Source organism: Eurosta solidaginis, chromosome 4, assembly GCF_040869045.1.
Source record: "Eurosta solidaginis isolate ZX-2024a chromosome 4, ASM4086904v1, whole genome shotgun sequence".
NCBI lineage: Eukaryota > Metazoa > Arthropoda > Insecta > Diptera > Tephritidae > Eurosta > Eurosta solidaginis.
Genome location: NC_090322.1, coordinates 133,354,275 through 133,376,572, shown reverse-complemented (window position 1 = coordinate 133,376,572; position 22,298 = coordinate 133,354,275). Strand labels below are relative to the sequence as shown.

At 34.3% G+C, this 22,298-nt stretch overlaps 1 protein-coding gene across 2 annotated transcripts in view; it reads left to right on the top strand.

Moving 5' to 3' along the window:
* The window catches only part of LOC137250358 (uncharacterized), a 149,198-nt gene that overhangs the window by 58,051 nt on the left and 68,849 nt on the right, over positions 1 to 22,298 (top strand). For both annotated transcript variants that reach the window (XM_067782994.1, XM_067782995.1), the window contains exon 2: positions 18,630 to 18,677. In XM_067782994.1, coding sequence (XP_067639095.1) covers positions 18,630 to 18,677 — 48 coding nt within the window. The remainder of the gene's footprint in view (positions 1 to 18,629; positions 18,678 to 22,298) is intronic.

The window sequence follows — 22,298 nt, the reverse complement described above, 5'->3', positions numbered from 1 at the left end:
TTTTTTTATTTTTTTTTGAACACTTCATTAATCTATAAATCCAGTTTTTAGAGCTAATAAGCTCACTTTTAAATATTTAACTTTCTCAACTCACCGTCAATGGCTTTAGGGAAAATATCCAACCAGTAATTAGCACATTCATTATAGTGAGGCCCATTTGAGAGTTGATTGAATAGTGTGTAAGGTAGTGTACATGCTTTATATACCGAATGTTTTGGTTTCGAAACCCACTGGAAGTCACAACGTAATTTTAGACAGCTAAAGACAATACTCCTTGTTAGTCGATGATGCCACTTACACTAAAAATATACATAGGCAAAGCATTGCTGCATATACACCCCCATCTATACTTGTTGGCTTTTTTTCGTGGGTGTGAGCAGCAGTGAACAAATTTGCTTGAAAAAAAGGAAAAGATGAACAAAAAGGACAACTTGTTCGTTCATCAGAAAAAGAACGAAAGAACCGAATCTCTGAAATGAACGAAAAAGCACAACTCTACCGGTTAACAATAATTGCTATTCGATTATTTTTATTTACATAGCTATTACATTGCTAGACTGAATAAGTCTACAGTAGGGGTTGAGTATTCGGTAAAAAGAGTAGCGAATTTAATACTCTTCCGCTCAATACAGCAGCTAACAGAAAAAAAGCAGTGGTAATTTTTATCAAATTTTATCAGTAGAACTCTTTTTTTATAAACGAACTTTGCTACTGAAACTATGCAATTTGTAATAATGTTTAATTATATGGATTTCCTTGTTTTTTATTTTATTTTTCGTGAGTATGTAGTTTTGTAGCTCAATCAAATTATATCTTACAAAGTACAACTTATAAAAACGAATTTCACACTTTGTATCGAGGAAAACCGTACACACAAAATTAGTCAAGCTACAAAACTGCATACTAGGAAATTTTTAGAGTACTCCAAATAAAAATATTTAAATTTTCGTAAAATATTATAGGTTATTCGAATATTTCGTTAACGTTATACTCAGCTGAGCAGAGCTCACAGAGTATATTAATTTTGTTCGCATAACGGTACCCCGTAATGGAATAAACCAATCGAGATAAATATAGACTTCTATATATCAAAATGATCTGGGCGAATAAAGAAATTCATTTAGCCATGTCCGTCCGTCCGTCTGCCCTTAAACTTGAGTACATTTTGAGATATCTTAATGAGACTTGGTATGTAAGTTCCTGGGCACTCATCTCAGATAGCTGTTTAAAATGAACGAAATCGGACTATAACCACGCCCAATTTTTCGATATCGAAAATTTCGAAAAACCAAAAAAGGGCGATAATTCATTACCAAAGACGGATAAAGCGGTGAAGCTTGGTAGGTTGGTTGGCCTTATGACGGAAAATATAAAATTAGTAAAATTTTGCACAATGGTCGTGCCACCGCCCACTTTTAAAAGAAGTTAAATTAAAAGTTTTGCAAGCTGTAATTTGACAGCCGTTGAAGATATCATAATGAAATTTGGCAGGAACGTTACTCCTATTACTATATGTGTGCTAAATAAAAATTTGTAAAAAAAAATTTAAAGTAAAATTTTAACAAAAATTGAATATCTTTACAGTATATAAGTAGATTATATCAACATTCAACAAAATACAAAAATAAAAGAAAATTTCAAAATGGGCGTGGCTCCGCCCTTTTTCATTTAATTTGTCTAGAATACTTCCAATATCATAAATCGAACAAAAATTTACCAATGCTTGTGAAATTTAGTAAGGGCATAGCTGCTATGACGATAACTGTCATCTGTGAAAATGGGCGAAAAAGGTTGAAGCCACGTCTAGTTTTTATACACAGTCGACCGTCTGTCCTTCCACTCGGCTGTTACCACGATAACTTGAGCAAAAATCGATATACCGTTTCGAAACTTAGGTCAAGTACTTATCTGAACTCACTTTATTTTGGTATTAAAAATGGACGAATTCCGACCATGCCCACGCCCACTTTTTCGATATCGAAAATATGAAATGCCATAATTCTATACCAAATATGAAAAAAGGGATGAAACATGGTGATTGGATTGATTTTTTGACACAAAATATAACGTTAGAAAATACTTTGTAAAATGGGTGTGACACCTAACATATTAAGTAGAAGAAAAAGAAAAGGTTCTGCAAAAGCCCTTGGAATCATGGCAGGAATACTGTTCGTGGTATTAAATGTATAAATTAGCGGTACCCGACAGATGATGTTCTGGGTCACCGTGGTCCACATTTTGATCGATATCTCGAAAACGCCTTCACATATAAAACTAAGGGCCACTCCGTTTTAAAGCTCCCTTTAATACCTTTAATTTGATGCCCATATCGCATAAACATATTATACAGTCACCCCTGGTCCACCTTTATGGCGATATCTCGAAAAGATATCTCTTTTAGAACTAAGGCCCAGTCCTTTTTAAAATACTCTTTATTACCTTCCATTTGATACCCATGTCATACAAACACATTCCAGGGTTGCCCGGTTCATTTTCCTACATGGCGATTTTCCCTTATTTTGTCTACAAATCTCTCAGCTGAGTATGTAATGTTCGGTTACACCCGGACTTAGCCTTCCTTACTTGTTTTTGAATATTTTCAATAACAAGATTCATAAAAATTGTTTCTTAAAATATCGCAAATAAAAAACAAGAAAAATTTAATTGGTAAAATTTGCCACTGCTAGTTTTCTGTTCGCCATTGCATAAATGTGTGAATATCTATTTTCGCTACCCAATTCAGTGCTCCAAACCCAGATTGACTTACAAAACTTTGTTCAAAATCTCTATAGCGTACTTTTTTCATAAAAATTTACGTTTTTCGCGAGTACATTTTTATATTTACGTACACACATACATATATACAATAGAGTCAAAAATAGTCAACCTCATTTTGTTAAATTAAATGCATTATTCCCACATTTGTCCCTCGACTTATTTGACTTTTGGCAGTATAATTCCTTCAGTTCAAGCCTACAATTACGCTTACAAATGCTTGGATGCTTTGTCATCATTACTTACTAAAAATTCACAGTTAACACATATTAGTACTTACATAAGTACGAGTACCTGCGCACAAAGATTTATAGCAAAATTTGGGAAAAAAATTTGTTTGTTGTCCATTCAATAGTTTCTAAGGATATCTTGGTAAATTTTTTTTGCTGTACATGTGTGGAAGAAAATATTCTTACAACAATATATTTTACGCTCAATTGAATTTCTGCATAGAATCGCACTTATATACCCAGCAAAAAATAGTGTTAATTATAATGTGAAACAAGGAATACACGAGAAGCGCTGTTGCACCAATAATAGATAAATAGAGTATGTAGTTTTGTAGCCCAACCAATTTTAACCTCTCAAAGTTAAAGTTTTACTTACTTACATAATTGGCACTTAACCGGCTAAACGGTTATGGCCGCCAACAAGGCGCGCCAGTCGCTCCTTCGCTCTGCCAACCGGCGCTAATTGATCACACCAAGGGAGTTTAAATCGTTTTCCACCTGGTCTTTCCAACGGTGTGGGGCTTTTTGTTATATTTCATTGGAGTATGGTTTTACGTGGCGGGTCCCAAGCCCAGCGCACAACACGCTCAGCGGGTTTTAGGTCTCTTAAAATTTGCATTCAGTCTTGGCAATGCTTTTACCGACGGGCGTTTTAGATTTTCCTCCATACAAAGTGCAATCTCTTTTAGTTTTATATAGAAGAAAATCGGAAACATCCTTCGGAAAAGGCTTTCAACATTAATGCCAATTCTCTCAAAATTATAACTTGTACTTTTTAAGACTAAAATTGATTGGGCTATAAAACTACCTACTTACTCAAAAAGTCAGAGAATTTCAAATAAAAACATTGAAATTTCTGTAAAACTTTCTCACGTTTTGAACTTTTCTCGAAAACGCTTTTAAAATTGAGACTATGCAGTTTCAGTAACCACATTTATAGAAGGTTTTTCTTAGAATACCGCAAAACTACTGCAAAACTTCTTTAACCATCCTTTTAACCTTTCTTATGAGCAACAACGAATTTCAGGTCAGTTCGAATCCAAATAATAGAGGCCTTATATAAGATGCATACAATTTAGTGGGGATTTGCACCAATATGTATCTAAAAATAGAAAAAAGTATGGAATCTCCTACATAGCATCTATAAGTATTTATGCAAGTACAGCAGCGAGCACGAAAATAGCAGTGGCAATTTTATCAAATTTCGTCGGTTAAATTCTTTTTTTTTTTATTTTCAATAATATAGGAAAAATCTTCTATAAATTTTGTAGCTGAAGCTAAGCAAAGCAAAACGTTTTCGAACTTTTAATTAAGATGTTTCTGATTTGTTTTGAGTAGGACGCTGTTTTGTAGCCCCAACAATTTTAAAATTCGCGTTTATTTTTGACAATTTTTTTTCGATCTTCTTCGTATAAAAAAAAGCTATGCGTCCTTCGTAAGAAAGAAAATATTTAACAACCTTCGGTAAAAAAAATTTAAAAAATCAATAAAAATTTGGAGACTTATAACTTGCTCTTCGTTAGACTAAAATTGTTTGGGCAACAAAAATGTATCTATGTATATATAAAAATGAATGTCCGATTGTGTGAGGCTTATAGAATCAAAAACTATCCGGTCGATTTTGTGCAAACATTCACATAAGTTGCGTATACCTCACGCGGTCGACGCACAGGGTTTCGAGATATAGGCCAAAACATGGACCCGGATACACCTAGAATGTGTTTTTACATTATGGGTATCAATTTGAAGGTATTGATGTGTGCTTTAATACAGAGTAAGTTTTACACCGCTGAGTGACTAGGGTCTCAGGATATAGGCCAAAACATGGACCCGGAATGTGTGTGTATTATGGATATCAAATGAAAGCTGTTGCTGAGAGCTATAAAGTTCATTGTGATATTCGATTTAGTCGCACCAACCTGGCAAAACTGATAATATGCATGTGAAGCCGAAATAAAGACATGAATTAATAATACCCACATACCTATTTACAAACGTCCTATTCGATTTGCCTGAAATTTCGTATATAAGTTTGCCTATATTAGTATTTACGGTGCTTTTTTCCGGGAAGTAGACCAGAGACGGACTGGGACTGGGATTAGGACTAGGACTGCGACTGAGACTGAGACTCGGAGTGGGACTGGGACTGAGACTCGGAATGGGACTGGAAAAAAAGGAGGAAGGAGACTGAGAAAGAGATACAATGAGAAGAAGATGGAGATAGATGAAGCGAAAAAGACGGAGGGAGGAGTGAATAAAAAGATTAAGAAAAACTGTAGAAGGGGGAGAGCAGAGTTAGACGGAAAAAGCTTATTAAAATGTATGCAGACAGACCAAATTTAGGGCAGAACAACGTCTGCTGGGTCTGCTGTATTCAATAAAATAGAAAAGTTTAAAAAAAAGTTCGAAATTGTTGTAAAATTTTTTCGAGTTTTTTCAAAACGTTTTTGAGATAAGTTTGCATAGTTGCAGCTACAAAATTTATTCAAATAAAAATCAAGTGCTTTTAAATTAAAAAAAAAAAAGTTTTTGAGATTGGTTTGCATAGTTTCAGTGGCGAAATCAATTTATTTTTTTCCTTAAACTATTGAAAATAATAAAAAGAATTTAATTGACGAAATTTGATAAAAAATTCCACCTCTATTTTCGTGTACGCTATTGTAGGTTCCAAGACGTTTTGTTCCCTATTTCCTTTCATTGCTTTTACAATGTGGTTGGAGGCTTAGAAAAGTAGTTTATTGCAGAATATGTTCATATACATATATATGTATGTGTGCTGCCGGATGCACTGCACTTTTCTATGAAAATTGTATGCAAGAAAAATGTCCACAAAAGGTTCTGTTTTTAGTGCTGCTGCTATTGACTGCTGCTAGTGATCTAAGTATTTCTACTCACTGATATTTGACCTCATAAATTACATGCTCAGACAAATATACTTTTATTTTCATTCATATGTATCTATGTGTATGTATGTGTAAATCGTGTCATTTATGCTTAGCACAGCATCTCTCCTTTTAATTCATTCGTTTATTCTTTTGCTCAGATGACATTTTATTTTTATTGTTTGAAAAGGATATTCATTAATACTTAATGGCATTGTTGGCTTTGGAGTGACATTCATACTCATATATTAAAGCAACAATTTACCTTTGTTTGTGAGTGTATCCAGGTATAAACGTAAAACGGTAGACTCAACCGATCGACAAAATCAAAAAAATCAAAAAATTTCGTTTCGTAAGTCCATTAATTTATTCGCCCGGTGGTTTTGTTGTATATTAAAATCGCTATCTTATAGCTAGCTTGTCCAAAATTTGACTCTAAGTCCTTAATCAGTGGTGGAACGCCCACTATATGTATATATACATAAAGGACTCATATATGTATATCAGTATTTTGAAGTATTTATACATATAAGTTTCATCTTCCTCTATCGAGTATACATACATACATACCATAGATTCTACTTTCTCTCCAAATCTTTTATAATGTTCGGCTTCAATCATGGTCTTTGTTTTCGTAGCTTTGTTTGTAAAGAATTTATTGCAGTCCATTTCTTCTAGAAATATTTCCTCCTATAAGAAAGAGATATGTACCCAATCTTATTACCATCTGGCAAAATTTTCTTTGAGTTATGGCTGCCGAAACATAGAAAATTGCTTAGTGATAAAAGGGGCGGTTCCACGCCCACTTTCAAAAATTTGAATTTTTTTTATTTCTTGTTTTAATTCCACTTGGGAAAATGATTATAAAATAATATTTCGAAATATTGAGTAAAAATAAATTAAAACAATAACATATTTATTTGTTTTATTTAAAACCGGCCTTGAGCTCAATAAAATCTTAAAATATTTTATATTAACGGCCAAAAACATTCTACATTATTATAAAATAATAATACAATTTTTTACGATGCATATGATTTTGATATAGGGAGGCCTCTTTCGTACGTGTAACCGTTATGTTACCAAAGTAAATATACTGGGTGTGCAAAGTGCGCTGAGTATAAAAATCGATTTATTCGAATAAGCAGTTTCACAGCTATAAAGCTGGATTTTTGTTCCGTCTTTAAAAAATAAAAGTCTTTATCAAACTTTTATTTTCGAAATTACAAAATCAAAGTACGTTCCTTTAGGTCTAAAAATTAAATTTCGGGAATAATTTTTTGAAGGACTTTTATTAAAAATGAAAAACAATTTTGGGTCCCTGGTAAAAATAGCAAAACAAAATAGTTCAAAAAGGGTACGACTGAAAATCAAAAGTAGAGCTAATAAACAGCAAGGGAAGCTCAAATTTTAAGACTGTATGAGCGCTAAATAATCACTCAAGATTTTAGTAACCATGGAGCTCATACAGACTAAGAGTGCATTACAGTGAGCAGCATAACTGCATATAAGCGCTAATTTGAGTCAGCGGAGTTATGCCATAGGAACCAAGAAAGGCTGAAAATGATGTAAATAGATGGGCTCATTTCAATGGCCCACTTTGCCCATACTTGTGGTTAAATAAATAAGTGTAAGGCGCGATCACATCCGTAGAGCTTTTAGGCCGAGCTTCTCTTCCAATTTGCGTCGTGCTCCTTTTTTTAATTTTTCCTACAAATTGGCGGGACGGGACCTACTTGTTTTATGCCGACTCCGAACGGCATTTGCGAGGCAGATGAGTTTTCACGGAGAGCTTTTCATGGCAGAAATACATTCGGAGTGCTTGCCAAACACTGCCGAGGGGCGGCCCCGCTTCTTGTAATTGAAAAACCTTATTTCTAAAATTTTGATGTTACTTTGCCCGGGGTGTGAACCCAGGGAATTCGGTGTGGTAGGCGGAGCACGCTACCATCACACAACGGTGGCCGCCAACTTACTACTTGTGGTTATGAAAGTAAATAGCTACTCGACTCTAGTAGCTAGAGGTTCTTACGGCAGGTCACGAATGTCGCGTAGTTGAACCAAAACCAAGCGGATGGTTACTTAATGTACTATAAAGACAACAAGCATCGAAAAAATGTTTCTCAACCCCTTAAGAAATTTATAGCTCTCAAGTTGATATCCAAGATAATTTTCATATTATTCTCAACATTTGAAAAATGTTTAGTTCTTAAGTTAATATTCAACATTATTCTCAAATTATTCTCCCACCCTTGCGCAATTTTACAGAACAAAGTAAATAATGAAAACTTGAGGAATAAATTTTAAAGAAAGAAGTCTAACATTTTTTTACAGCAGTGAACATGAAAATATCAGTGGCAACTTTTCGGTTCAAACCATTTAATGAGATTTAGACAAGTGTTGTTCTATTATGGTGGAAAAGCTGAAAAAAAAAAAATACTGGCTGATATTATAGCTATTTCGACCCTGCCAAAGATCGCTTTCTATTATAAAATTAGATATTATAATCTCCTCGAGCTGAGATTCGGGATCGAGTCGTCAAATCTCTAATATTGCAGGCCTACCGCTAGGCTATGACTGCATCTGTTTGTATGCTCCTTATTTCAGTTTTTCCCGTGGTTTTTGTTGTTGTTATTTAATTTCCTATTTTTTGCTCGATGCAGTATCAATTTAAATTTCGTACACACAATTTTTTTTTATATCTTTTATTTGGGAAAGTATGCAAATCCATTTCAACGACGTTTTTAAGTCTAACAACTACAAATAAAAAGTCTCTCAAATCTCGAATTGATTTCGACAGTTTTTTTCCAACGAGCGTTCTGGATTTTTTTTTTTTGTTTTTCATATAAAAAATTAAGCATGCGCCCGTCCTATGGAAGAAAATGCAGTACAAATTTCGGAAAAAAAATTGTAAAAATCAAATCGAATCTTAGGGACCTATAACTTGTACTTTGTTGGGCTTAAATTGATTGGGATACAAAACTTCATACTGAAAATAATGCATAAAAATCAAAATAATTTGTTGGATTTTTTGTAAAATTTTTTTAGTCTTTTTTTTCGAAGTTGTTTTTGAATTTTTTTTTTTTTTGCATATATATAGTTGTAAAATTCTTAGACGTCTTTTCATAAATTATAGAAAATTAAACCAAGAATTGAATTTACGAAACTCGTTAAAGATTGCCACTGCCATTTTCGTGTCCGCGACTGTATGTTAGCATAATATATATGATTATCAAAATATTCATGACAATATACATTAAAGCGATATTTTCAATATTGTCATCTTTCATTTGAGTCCAATTAGAGGCAAACGAAAATCATGCTCTTCAAATCCCTTATCGTTTGCGTGGTGAAGAATCATGGAACATGACAACATCAGATGGGCGGCTCTGGGAGTGTTCATGAGAAAAGTTCTTCGAAATATATACGGACCTCCACGCGTTGGCGATGGGGAGTACCGAAGAAAACTTAATGATTAGCCGTACGAGCTTTACGCAGACATTAACATATGTCAGCGAATTAAAACACAGCGGCAACGATAACTATGCCATGTTATGCGAACGAAAGGGGGTGCTCCGGCTAAGAAAGAAGAAGAGGGCAGCTCCCACCCTGCTGGAAGGACCAGGTGGAAAACGGTTTCAATTCCTTTGGTGTTACCAATTGGCGCCTGTTAGAACAGCGAGGAAATTACTGACTCCCCATGTTGGACGGCCATAATCGTTTAAACGGCTAAGCGCCATGTAAGTAAGTGAATGTGAATGAAAGTCAAGCAGTTACTCTGAAATAGAAAAGTGTTAGGTTCGAAACAGGCGCCAAGCTATACCTTAGAATTACTTACTCAGCGTTCGCAGTACTTTCGCTTTCATTTTCCTACCAAGCAAACAAAAGAAAGTAATATTTCATAAGTTCAACCTTAGCGCAGGCCAAAAAACTGCGGTGCTCATTACCGTTTCTTAAGTGCCAAGCCTGCAGAAAAAACAGATAAAATAATAAAACAAAAGATGAAAAAACTTACGAAGAGTATGTAAAATAGAAAATAGCATAAAAATCACTTGTCAGCTCTGGCTACTGAAACTGTGGCTGCAACAGCAAATCACTGCCACTGCTGCTAGCCAAGTCATTGCTAAAGAATTTTGAAAACAAAAATTTATGGCATATTGCTATTGAATCAGGTTTATGGCATTATCATCTTTTTGTTCCGGCGCATTTCTTTAAGCCGACTGCTGAAAGAGCCGCCAAGCCATAACGACATACATGCAGATTGCAATAAATTCCTTAGATGCACCCTGTGCACCGTCACACGTAAACTAGGCCCTGACTATCAATACTGTTATATCTGCTTATTTTTGTTGTAATACTCATGTTTTTTTTTTTTTTTTTTTGTAAAATTATATTATTGCCATTAAGTGCATGATTATATGTCAAATCAATGCGCAGTCGCAGCGCTGCCAATCATAATGCGAAGGAGTTTTTGGTTGGAGCTCTGCAGAGCAATTGGTAGCTACATGTGTTTGTACGTTTGTGTTTACATTCATTTAACTTTATCGACTTCTGCCACAGCTTGTGGCAGCCATAACTCAAACTGAACTGCTGCTGACCTTTGCGTTCCTTTTAGAAATACGTTGATGGCAGTTTTGCTTCAGTTGACAATTGCGGCCATCTTCACTGAGCGTCAATTTGCTTTGTGTGTGTGCAGTAGTTTTTCTCATTATGATTGTCATTCATTTACATTATTCTGTGTCTTTTGTTCGCTTTTATGTGAGTATTACATACATTTACTTTTCTTTCTGAATATCCGCCTTAAGCAAATGTGTCTGTCGTTCGTTACTCACTGCGGTAGGTCATCAACCAAATGATAAGTAACAAAGAAATATATACACCCAGTTGGCAAATAAAGCTATTGCAGGCATTCTTAACCAACGAACCGATATCATTTCGTTACGATATTAACGAAATGATATCGGTTTCCCCCAGCGGGTTAGGGGGGGTCAGAATATACCCGCGGTAGGTATGCCTGTCGTAAGAGGCGACTAAAATACCAGATTCAAGGGGCTGTGTAGCGCAACCCTGCAGGTTGCCAGCGCAACATATAGCTTCTCCAAACCCAATTGTCAACATCACCTATCCGCGGCGAATCCTGTTTCACTAACAGACGAGGCTCTGGCGACCCTAAGCTCCTTATGGAACTTGGGGTTGGGGAGGGAGGGGATGGCCTGAAGGTTTAATGTGACCACATAAATCGTTCCCGAGATGGTCGGGCCAGCACCTTAATGGTGCTGTGGTACCGGAGCGTACCGGATGTGTATCCGGCAAAGGACCATCACATCGATAACACTCCCCAAAGCCTTCGGGGAGCAACCTTATCGCTACAACAACAACAACAACAACAACAAATGATATCGGTTCGTTGGTTAAGCATGCCTGAGCTATTGAATTGCTGGGATATACATAAATGTTTTTCTTTGAAATACCCAAAATCAGAAAAAAAGGCTTGAGTTACGTAACCTTATTACCGTAGTCCAGTTTGTTACCTAATTTTACAAATGTCCACTTTTCGTTGATGCCGCCTATGATCCCATAAAAGAGTGAACATGATTTTCAAGTTATCTCTTCGATTTGAAATTTCATGGCAAAGTTATAGAGTTTGAGGTCCACCGATCAGCCTTGTGTAAAGAAGGGTATGTCCATCAATCGAACAATCCACAAGAGATAAGTGTCATATTATCTATTTAGATGATTGATGATTGCTGTGGAAACTTTCGTAGACAACTCAAGTAACGACTTCTGAATCTTTTTATCAACCTGGCTGGCATACTATGAATTTATAGTTCTTTTTTTTGATAGTGTACTACTCCAAATGGCTAGACTGAAAACTGTATCCTATTTCAAAAATGTCTATTAGACACTCATCATCGAAAAGCAGAGACGCGAAAAATGTATTCTGAACCATGTTTTTGGATTGCAACCACCTGATTTATGAAATACAAATTTAAATGCGGCAACCCTGTCAATGAGCAAGGACATTTGTGGCAAATATAAAGCATTTATCTAATGAAAAAAGGGCGTCGCAGTTGTCTGATTTGACCGAAATTGAAGTCGGATAATACAAAATATCGTTGAACTGTAATGCATACATCTACGACTAAGCAAATATTGACAGATATTTCGAGAACGTCATGAAGTATTCTGAAAACTTCTTAAATTTTTGCGGAACGAAATGGACTTAGCTAATTTTTGTCATATTAATTCAAGAATTTTTTTTAATTAAGAAAATTAAAAAAAAGAAGAAAGTAATTGATAAAATTTGCAAATCACTTTGACGCTTTACTTACAATTGTACCAGTCAAATTGTCTACTAAGATTTCTCTTCCAATTGTTTATGCGCTTACCAAATCATAGCTTGTGAACAAAGTGATAAAGTTCTATCGCCTAGCGCAACTAGTTATAAGAAAACCAGCACTGGGAAGCAAATAAAATATTTACAGAACAAAGCGTTGCGGGTTACAATTGTTTTGACGAAGCGAAGCCATCATCAGCACTTCCAATTGTCCAACTTGTACGATTACTTAGGAACTTAGCTGTGCTGAGTAAAGTTGAGTTATTATGGAAGTAGCGTTTCATGTCATTTACTAGTGTATTTCTTTTTTGTTTGCTCTGTCATTTCATCAGGGACTCTAATCTATATGAGTTTCATAAAAAAGAAGCTGCTTTCGTTTGTTTGTTTAACAATATGTTCAATTTATACTTATTATTTAAGAATTCATGAGCTTATGTTTTTCTATTTGAATTTGAAAAGAAAAGAAAGAAAGAAACGTTTACTGGCATATTGCGATGGTACCATTTCGAAAAAGCCACGTAATAATCATAAGGCAATTTCGTTATATTATCAAAGGTTTTGCCGAGATTCGGTGTTTTCATTTATTGCTAAAAATATTTGCAAAGATTTAATTAGCTTATAAAAAAGAAATGTTTTGTAGGTGCCCAATAGAGCGTAATATATATTCCTACGCGTTTCGATACAATTTAATGTCTTCTTTGGGGGGTCTGGTAATATCTTATATTACATAAAGAACATTGAAAACAAAAAATACAAGACGCGATAACCTCCGAAGAGATTTTAGGCGGCGCTTCTCTTACAATTTGCGTCGTGCTACTTTTAAGCACGCTGCCACCACATCGCGGCGGCCGCCATAAAAAAACATCGGATACGAAGAAAAAATTACATTTGACTGTGTATTGACAAGTATTTTGAGATACCTAATCCGAATATGGTGTCTCCCTTGTTCGTCAAGATCACTTTTATTTTAATTTGAATGTCGGTGAAATCACTATCGACGGTCCCTGCTTTTTTAAAACAATATAGTGTTTGCCTTTTTGCTTTGCTTTTGTTTTCTCTATCAACTTGTGCTGCTTCAGTTTCAGTTTCAATTTCAACTATTTGTAAATGATATTTTCTGCATACCGCTCGACAGTCAACTGCTTTTGAATATGTACTTATAATCCCATGGGCACTTCCTACTCTTCAACGCTACGTAGGTAATTTTTCTCCCGTTCAATTATATCTACAAAAGTATAAGTGTATGTGCGTGTGTATGAGCGTTGAATTATTTTAAAGCACGTCTACACACATTTTGTAATCATATTTTATTATTATTATCATATATTTTTTTTGTGAAGCATCTCCAGAAATGTGCACAGTTGTGCGGCTGATATGTAGCTTGAGGCGACTAGGCTACCATATGCTGATTGCCTCAAGCTTTGTATGAATATGTACCTACCTATAATATATTTTAGCTTTGTATGCGCTGGGAATCATTGAAGGTAATTGAATTTATGCAAATTTTACTGCTACACACAAAAACCGACTTCCATACAAACCAACTCAAAAGGTGAAATTGAAATGGCATAGAAATGTATGATGCGCCTGCCCCAGCTCATCGAGCGAAAGGTAATCATAAATGATGCGACCGGATGTTGCACATACGAACTGTGCTATTGAGTATATGTACATGTTTTTGTATGCAGCTAGACTTTGCTTAGATGCTAGCTTTGCATGAAAAGTTCATTTTGCTCAAGTAGTATTCCCATGTGTATGTAGATTTTTGTCTTAATGAAAATTTTTGATGCAATATGAACTGGCAGCTGTGTGGCGTTGTAGAAAGAAAGTTTCCATTGGGAAAATTTAAAATTTTGATTTACTTTTAAATTCAAGGGTAAATTAGCTTTCTTTGCCCCAGCGTCGAGCAGTTATAAAATAATCAAGAGACATTTGTATGCAAATATGTTTGTCAACTCTTTTTTCTATTTTTGAGTACCCCTAATTTGTATTCGTTACTCTTTCAATTAGTTGAAATATTTTTTAACTTATATTGTATGGGAAAATTACCATAAACTGTTCATTAATAACAATCGAAGAACCAAATTTTAAAGTAAGAAATAGTGTTTGTCAATTTTTTATTTGATTAATTACTTTCGTAGCGACAACGTATATTGTTCTCGCGGCGCCTTTATATGGCGATAAAAGAGCACACAGCCACGAGAGGAGGAATCACATCGCATGCAATGACGATATCATTGACGATATCAGTGCACAAGTAGCGGTGCTCCATGTAATATTTCGCCTAATTACTAGGGAAGGACTCGGTGAACATTTTACTTTCTCTTTGCGTGCATTGTATGACAGCTGGTTTTGTTTTTTTTTTCTTTTTTGATTTCTAAAAAAAAGCTTGTTTCACTCCTCCCTCTTTGGGTGTGCGATATTTGGGGTAACATTTCTCAAGTGTGCCAAACATTTTTTGCCAAAAGCATAACCTTATAAAAACGTGTTGCCATGATACTGGAGCTTGAAAATTTAGTATTTCCGTCGAACGTAGGAACATAAATATCGATAATTATTATACTAAATCGTATATATAAACATACTTATTAAGTGCTTTCCGAAGCATTTCTACCATGAACATTAACAATGCTAGAAAAAAAATTTCATCGGAAAATTTCAAAAATTTTTTTATTACTGATAGTAGAGAAAAATTACAAAATTTTTACACGGCGTTGGCTACTATCTTCATCAGGAGCTGAGTTTTGAACTCGAAATTTCCTGCATTCATACTGGTGCAAAGGCAGATGCCCTCATCCATTCAGCTATAAGATATTGCTGTCTTGCTAGTGAAATACATATACATAAATAATATTTATATAAAGTGATCAGCGCATACATTGCTAATAATACACTGCTAGAATATCCAATGTCAATTATTAATTTTTGTTGAACCAGCCTAAAAATATTCCACACAATTTTGATTATCGCATATTCTACGCTTTAATCGAATTTTTCCATCGTCTTCTATTTTGATACTTATTAACAACTATTGCTTAGGTTATGTGTCATATTTGTATAATATTGTGTAAATTTATTACAGTTTTTGATATTTGAGATGCATTAGATTTACTTTGGGCTCAATGGCTCCAGGTATCTGGTATGGGCTGCATCTGAGATTATATCAGCATCGTGGCCGAACATCTAAGTGCATACGGAAATCATAAGGAAAGCTAGATTAAGAATTTGCGCCATGAAAACCCTCTCCCTCCTTAGTAAAACTGGTTTCTGTCGCATCTATGCCCAATTCATATTCCAAAGGAGCATCACTGTCTATAACGATGAAGTAAAGCTCCTTAAAATCTTGGAAGTAGTTGCTAGCATTTTATTTCCACATATGTACGATTAGTTTTAAAACTATGTAATATGAAGTCAAATTTAATACACACGTGGCCACTGTCCCCATAAGGGAACGGACATATTTTGAAAAAAAGCAAATTATTATATTCTCTTTCTACAGTACTGTGAAGTATTGCATTTGATTACTTATTAATTTAATTGAATATATTGTTTATGCAAAAAGTTTAAAATAATTATAATTAAAAGGAAAACACACCCCAACGTGCTTCTTCTAAAAATGTTTAGGTTAAGGAAAAACTGAAAAGGAACAAACATTCACGAACACAATGCGATGTTATCATTTGGAAAAAGGAGACGTACTCGACGTCAGCTGAGTTCGTATGGTGTGTTTTTTTCAGGGGTTTCACCGGGATTCGTACCAAGAATAACTAGGAATGAAACCCAACATGAGTTTATTTGCAAAATTCAGCTTTTCCCATTTTTACATACAAAACCAAATAAATTTATTTCGCAGAAATTATTATAGAGACAGAATATCTGACATGTGTTGTGGAACAACAACTATCATCAACCGGTGTAATTCTCATAAATTCTTAAAAATTAAGTTAAATTGAACACACTACTAAACATATAAAGATATAGGTATGTACATACGTATATAAAGAGCTAAGAAAATAATTCAAATTAAATCCGCTCTTTATTAAACTTAGACATTTACTTAAACTAAAACAAACATTCGACATAAATCAATTGGATAGTTTTCTGAAGCGAAACATTTTGTTTTTTAGTTTTTAAACTACAATAAATCAAAGCAAAGGAAAACAAATACAAAAAAAAAAAAAACAAATGGCATATAAACATAGACAAATTAGTTGTAAAAAAACGGCTGCCGACTTAATCCATAAAAGCTTATAGTGAAATGCGAGAAAAATATAAAAAACTAGCAAAAAGAAGCAGCAAATTTATAAAAACATTCAAACCTGGATTGCGCCAAAAGAAATGATTGTGTGTGCAAAGAAGGCGGTGCTCGGGCGGTACATAGAGTTGGTGTATAACGTAATATAATAGCGTTGCTGTAAAGTGCTTTGGTATTTCCTTTTTGGTCATAGATCAAAGCGTTCAAGCTGAACGTTTGCTCTAAGCATTCAGACGGTATTATGCTAAATATATATGTATGCATTAGATATACATATATAAAGATCCCACTGCGAATTAAGTTGTTGAAATGAATGATGTGTTTTGGCCGCACTACGAGCCCATAGATGGTAACAATAGTTACAGCAAATAGTCACTAAAAAAAATCAGTTAGAAAAGAAGTTATATGACAAAAAAACCAAAAATACCATAAAGAGTAAAAAAGTGAATTAGATACAATAAGTTTTTATGATGCCAATGATACAATTCGTTTCGTTCCACTTAACGGCTCCTTCTTTATTTTCCTGCTTTGTGTCTGCAGTTGTGTGTTGTAAATCATTGAAAAAAATTTAGTGAAATATTAAGACATAAAAAATTTTAAATCAGAAATAAGTTACACTCAATTAAAATGTTAAAGGCCAGCGATGGGCGCGCAAACTGCCGGTTTGTCTCAAAAAAATTATTTTCGAACTTATATGTTATAAATTTAGCTTTAATCTTTGCTAATGTGGGAGGGCTCATAAAATTCTAATTTGTATTAGTCATAAGACTAAAGGTGAGGGAAATAATGCTTGGAACATATTTCATTCTATTTCGGGTTAATAGCATTTGCTCTACTTAGTCATGACATAGAAAGAGACCAACAATAGTTCGATTAGTTGGGCAAAGAAAACCAAAAAAAAAAATAAAACAAAAAGTTTTACTTAAACTTCGTCTTTTTTATCTTTCGCTATATCGTTGTTAGGCCTTTAAACACATTTAAGAAAAACACAAAAAGGCTAATGTTGACTAGTTTTCTATGGCGATGACTGAAAAAATTCAAACATGGTTGCATGACATGGCAACCAAAAAGTAGTGAGCGGTGGTTAGTTTAATAGCTGTTTTATGATTTACTAAATGTGAGTAGTCCACCGAAGAATCACTCCTGTTAATAAATGCTACTTAAGACTAGGTAATCAATAGAAAAGTAAACTCCTCTCTCGGCAAACAAAAATCATGCTCTACATGTCACATATCGTATCCGTCCGTCCCTTGTTATATGGCGCACAAGCATGGACCATGACAACATCAGATGAAGCGGCTCTACGAGTGTTCGAGAGAAAAGTTCTTCGAAAAGTTTGCGGGCCTTTGCACGTTTGCGCACGGAAATTTTAGAAAAAAATTTTATCGGAACCCGCCCATAGATGCAGAGGAAGAGTGCGGCCCCCACTCCGCTGGAAGAACCAGGTGGAAAACGATTTAAATTCTCTTGGTGTGACCAACTAGGGCCAGTTAACTCAACGAAAAATCGACTGGCGTGCCTTGTTTTATTACCATAATCTTTTAAACAATTAAGCGCAAATTAATTAAGTAAGTAAAAGTAGAAAGTTTGGGTCATTCTCGGGGGGGACGGGAAAGTTCTGCTGAACGCGTCCAAAAATATTCCAAACAAATTGGGACTAAAAAAAAATAAAGTAAAAATGTACCAAAATGTATGTAAGAGGAGCAGCAATAAAAAGGCAAAAGTTAGACACAAATTACAAAGTGAGCAGCAAGGCATTCAAATAACTGCATGGATAGCGGGATCTGCCTTAAAACCATATGAATTCAGGTATACTCGGGTGCAAAGCACAGCACCCTAAAACCTAGCTGGTGGTAAAATGAAATTCAGAAACTTGTCCTAGTAACCATCGCTGTGTTAAAATTTTCTAATTTTTCTCTAATTATCAATAATAAGAAAATGATATGATATGACTTTTGGTGCTTAGATTTTACGTGTCGTTTCGAGATTGTTTTTTTTTTTAATTCGAAAGAAATGGCAATACATAATAAGAACGCAGGTGCCATGCTCTTTTGGTCAAGTTTCTTCTTTTTTCCTTTTGGGCAAATGATTATGATATTAAAACATAACTGTACCGTATAATAATTTTGAATTATTTTCTCTCATTTCAGTTTGTTCAAGATTGGCATCACTGTATGGATTTTGAAGATTGCAAAAATGTAAGTTTTATATATAAAATATATTAAGTTTATCATACAAGCTAAAATAGTCAGCAAAGCTCAAATTGAAATTATACACCAAAGAAATTAATCTAATGAAATCAACAAATCAGGTTTGTTGCTCTTGAACCAAGAAATATGCAGTAAAATTGATCGCATTATGGTTAATTCAACCGAGCTTCTGTCAAAAGAACAAGTCTGTTTAGTAATTTCAACAGAAGAAAATGTCTCAAGCTAACATTATATTGTAAAAATTACAGATTTTTAATCAATGATTTTCCTATTTAAAGAACTGGTTTCATTGGTCGTTTCAAAGGCGAACAACTGTGAACTAGTTTTAACTAGTCAACTAGTTTAAATAAAAAACTACTTTGTTCTTTTGACTATTTTGCTACAGAAATATCTGTCACATCAATGGCCACGGTTATTCTAATGTTGGCGGAAATCTGTTATTTTAACAATTTTCTTTGGTATTCTTAGGGTGTCAGTATAATTTTGAATTAGACTAGCGTGCTAAACCTACCACACTTAAATTGCTCGGTTCAATGCCTGGAAAATGCGACATCAAATCTCTTCGGAGGCATCACGCACCTTGTATTAATTTTGGTGAATTGTTTTTTGTCAGTCAATTCAGTCAATTCAGAATCAACAATCTGTGCAAAGTTGATTCAACAGCTCTTTGCCATGAATAAAAGTTGAGAAATGTCGGTTGAATTGACATGCTGTACATGATTTTTTCTTTTAGTGTATGATTTCCACTTAGTAACACTAAACAGTTTCGAAAGAAATCTTGGTATAATTTGCCTATAATATCGCTAAAATATACACATACATATCTCAGATTTCCAAATTGTTCTGCACGTTCTTGAAGAAACAACTAGCTAGCTTGAGGATTTATTTTCTAATGGGCCCTTTCTGCAAAAGGTACAGGGATTTTGTCGATTCTTAAGCCGCTATTAAGTTGCCGAAACTCTCTAAGACATCCCTTAAGTTGCCGATTTTTAATGAGACAAATCTTTTCTATGGATTCATCACGGATGTTACATTCGTAACTCCACCTCTATTCCAATATTTTGTAGGATATTTAAAAGAAAACCAACCAAAGAAAAAATCAGATGGCTAAGCAGAATGCATAATGTCAGTGTTCTAATGACAATTTATCTAGATTTCTGGTGACTTCGTTTTGTTGTTGATTTTTTACAGCTCATCCTTTTAACTTGGTAGCACTCACAAATATATGCAATAGGCCGTCCGATGATTACCAATTTTTTTCCACTGCATATTTTCTTTAAGTCTGACAACAAGTAATTAATGCCATAAAATATTTGCATTATATTCAGTTTAAGCCCTGTTAGAAAAACTATAAATTTTCCACGTCAAAATATAGCGAATTACTAACTTTTTCCTAACTTCATTTATAGTAATTAGCTACAAATCATCTGAAATCAAACGTTCCAAAAAAAGTATTTCATAAACTTTGGATAATAAACACACTGTGTTATATGCTTTTGAAGTTAAAACTGATTCGTTTAACTTCGGTATCAATAAACCGTAGAGAATTTGAAAAAAATTGTGCTTGTGTTAAAATATGTTCACTAAAAACCAGAAAAGAACTTCAAACCAATCCACAATCGACGCCAGATCTATAGTTACTCTGCACAGAACGCTTGCTCTGTATGTGCAAAAAGTAAGTAAAACACAAAAACTACAGCAAAACTTCCAGATTTTTTTCTGGAATATTGCTCCCAACAGAAGTTACATTTTAGTAGGTATAAGCCTTCGGCTGCCTTTGTATACCTTTCCCGTCATTTTTCGACTTATTTTAACTGCCGACCCCGGTTTTGGTACAATTTAAATAACTTTAAATAACTTATAATACCAGCCATTTGTTTAGAATTTTAAACCACGATGTAAGGGAGCGATTAAGCTACTTATCACAATCGTTCCAGTGAGATTTGGTCGCGATCCAGAGCTAGATAGCTAATAGGAACTCAACTATTGTGATAACGTAAGCATGGCAGCGCAACCGTTTGTTTCATCAGTGCGAGTACTCATAGGTTCTCATACCCTGTACATGACTAGGCCACGGGGTTTTGGCCAGACTTTCATACGTAGGATATTTTTTCACATTGATCATGTGAGGTTATTATACATATAAGCTGAGGCTGACTATTTTTGCAAAAATAAAATAATATTTAAGGATCAAAAATAGTTTCTCTGGATAAAACTACATATTAAATTTAATATTTAAGTACATATTATAATTTTATATGTTAAATAAATAATGTGCATCTTTATTTTGTATATATGTATATGTAAGTAAGTAAAATTGTAATAAATATCATCCCATAACATCGTGCCATTCCATATTCATTTCGTATATTTTAGGTTTTCACAAAACTTAGGATTCAAAAAAATCATGCCATTTATTCGCCACAATATCATACACGCACATGTATCACTTTAATATCACATTCCTGCAATCCATCACGATTTTAGCTAACATTTTTATAAGAATATTTTCCCTTTATTGACAATCACTGTGTATTATCTCATAATTAAAAACGCCCTTCAATGTACTATGTAGCTGTTGTAAGAAATATACGACGTACATAAAAGTATTAATAACTTTAAAGTTTTAGAGCCCTATTAAAGCCAAAATAAACTCGTGAAACTCATATGCCGCACCTTCCTCAAATCACTTATTCGATCTTCCATTCTATGCAACACTGTGGCGTAACTTGCTTGTAAACGTAATGTTGACGCATCACCCAGCTGCTTGTATATTATGCGAAAACATTTTGCGCTGCGCTGTTTGCATTTAATTAAGTATTTAAAATTTAACTACCTTTTTATGCCACCTGCATTGGTTGTTGCCTTTTACACCCAATTCCCGCATACCTACTCCATTTTATTAACTAACTAGCTTACTATATATTTTTTTTGCTCCACACGAATACTCAGTAGTGTGTGTATGTACGTATATATTGCACTACTTACAAGCTTGCATTATTTAATTAGCAGAGAAGTAGGCTCGAGCAGCTTCGTTTCCCGCGCATAAGAATTTGTTTCCGCCAAATATTTGGCAGCACTTTTTCCTTACTTTTTTGATAGTCACTTTTGTTGTGTAGTGTATAGAACTGCTTTTTTGCAGAAATATGGCAGTGATTGATTGCTTTAAGTCAACCTACTAATTTTTACATATCCGCTGCTACTTACTTTCTTTGTGTGTATGTTTGATGCATATTTTACTACCCTTTCTCAACCACTTTGTATGTGCTCCAACTATGCCGCAACATTTTTACAACTTGTGCCAATCGTGACTGCATTTAAGTACTTAAGTTTTCAAAATTTGTAGTAGGGGTTGTACATGCAAGTAGTAGACTTCACTTTGAAATGCATAGTTGTTATGTGTTAGTGTTGTAAAACGAAAAGCGGTTGTCCATATATATTAAAACATTGGAGACTCAAATATTTGCAGTTAAGTTTTTTTGATTTGCAAAAAGGCAGTAAAAAAGTAAATAACCAAAGTGAAATAAAACTTTCCGTGCAAAAATTAAAAAAAAAATTGTAGGCAGATAATAAAAGCAGTCCATCGACTGCCGTCTTTTTTGACTCTCT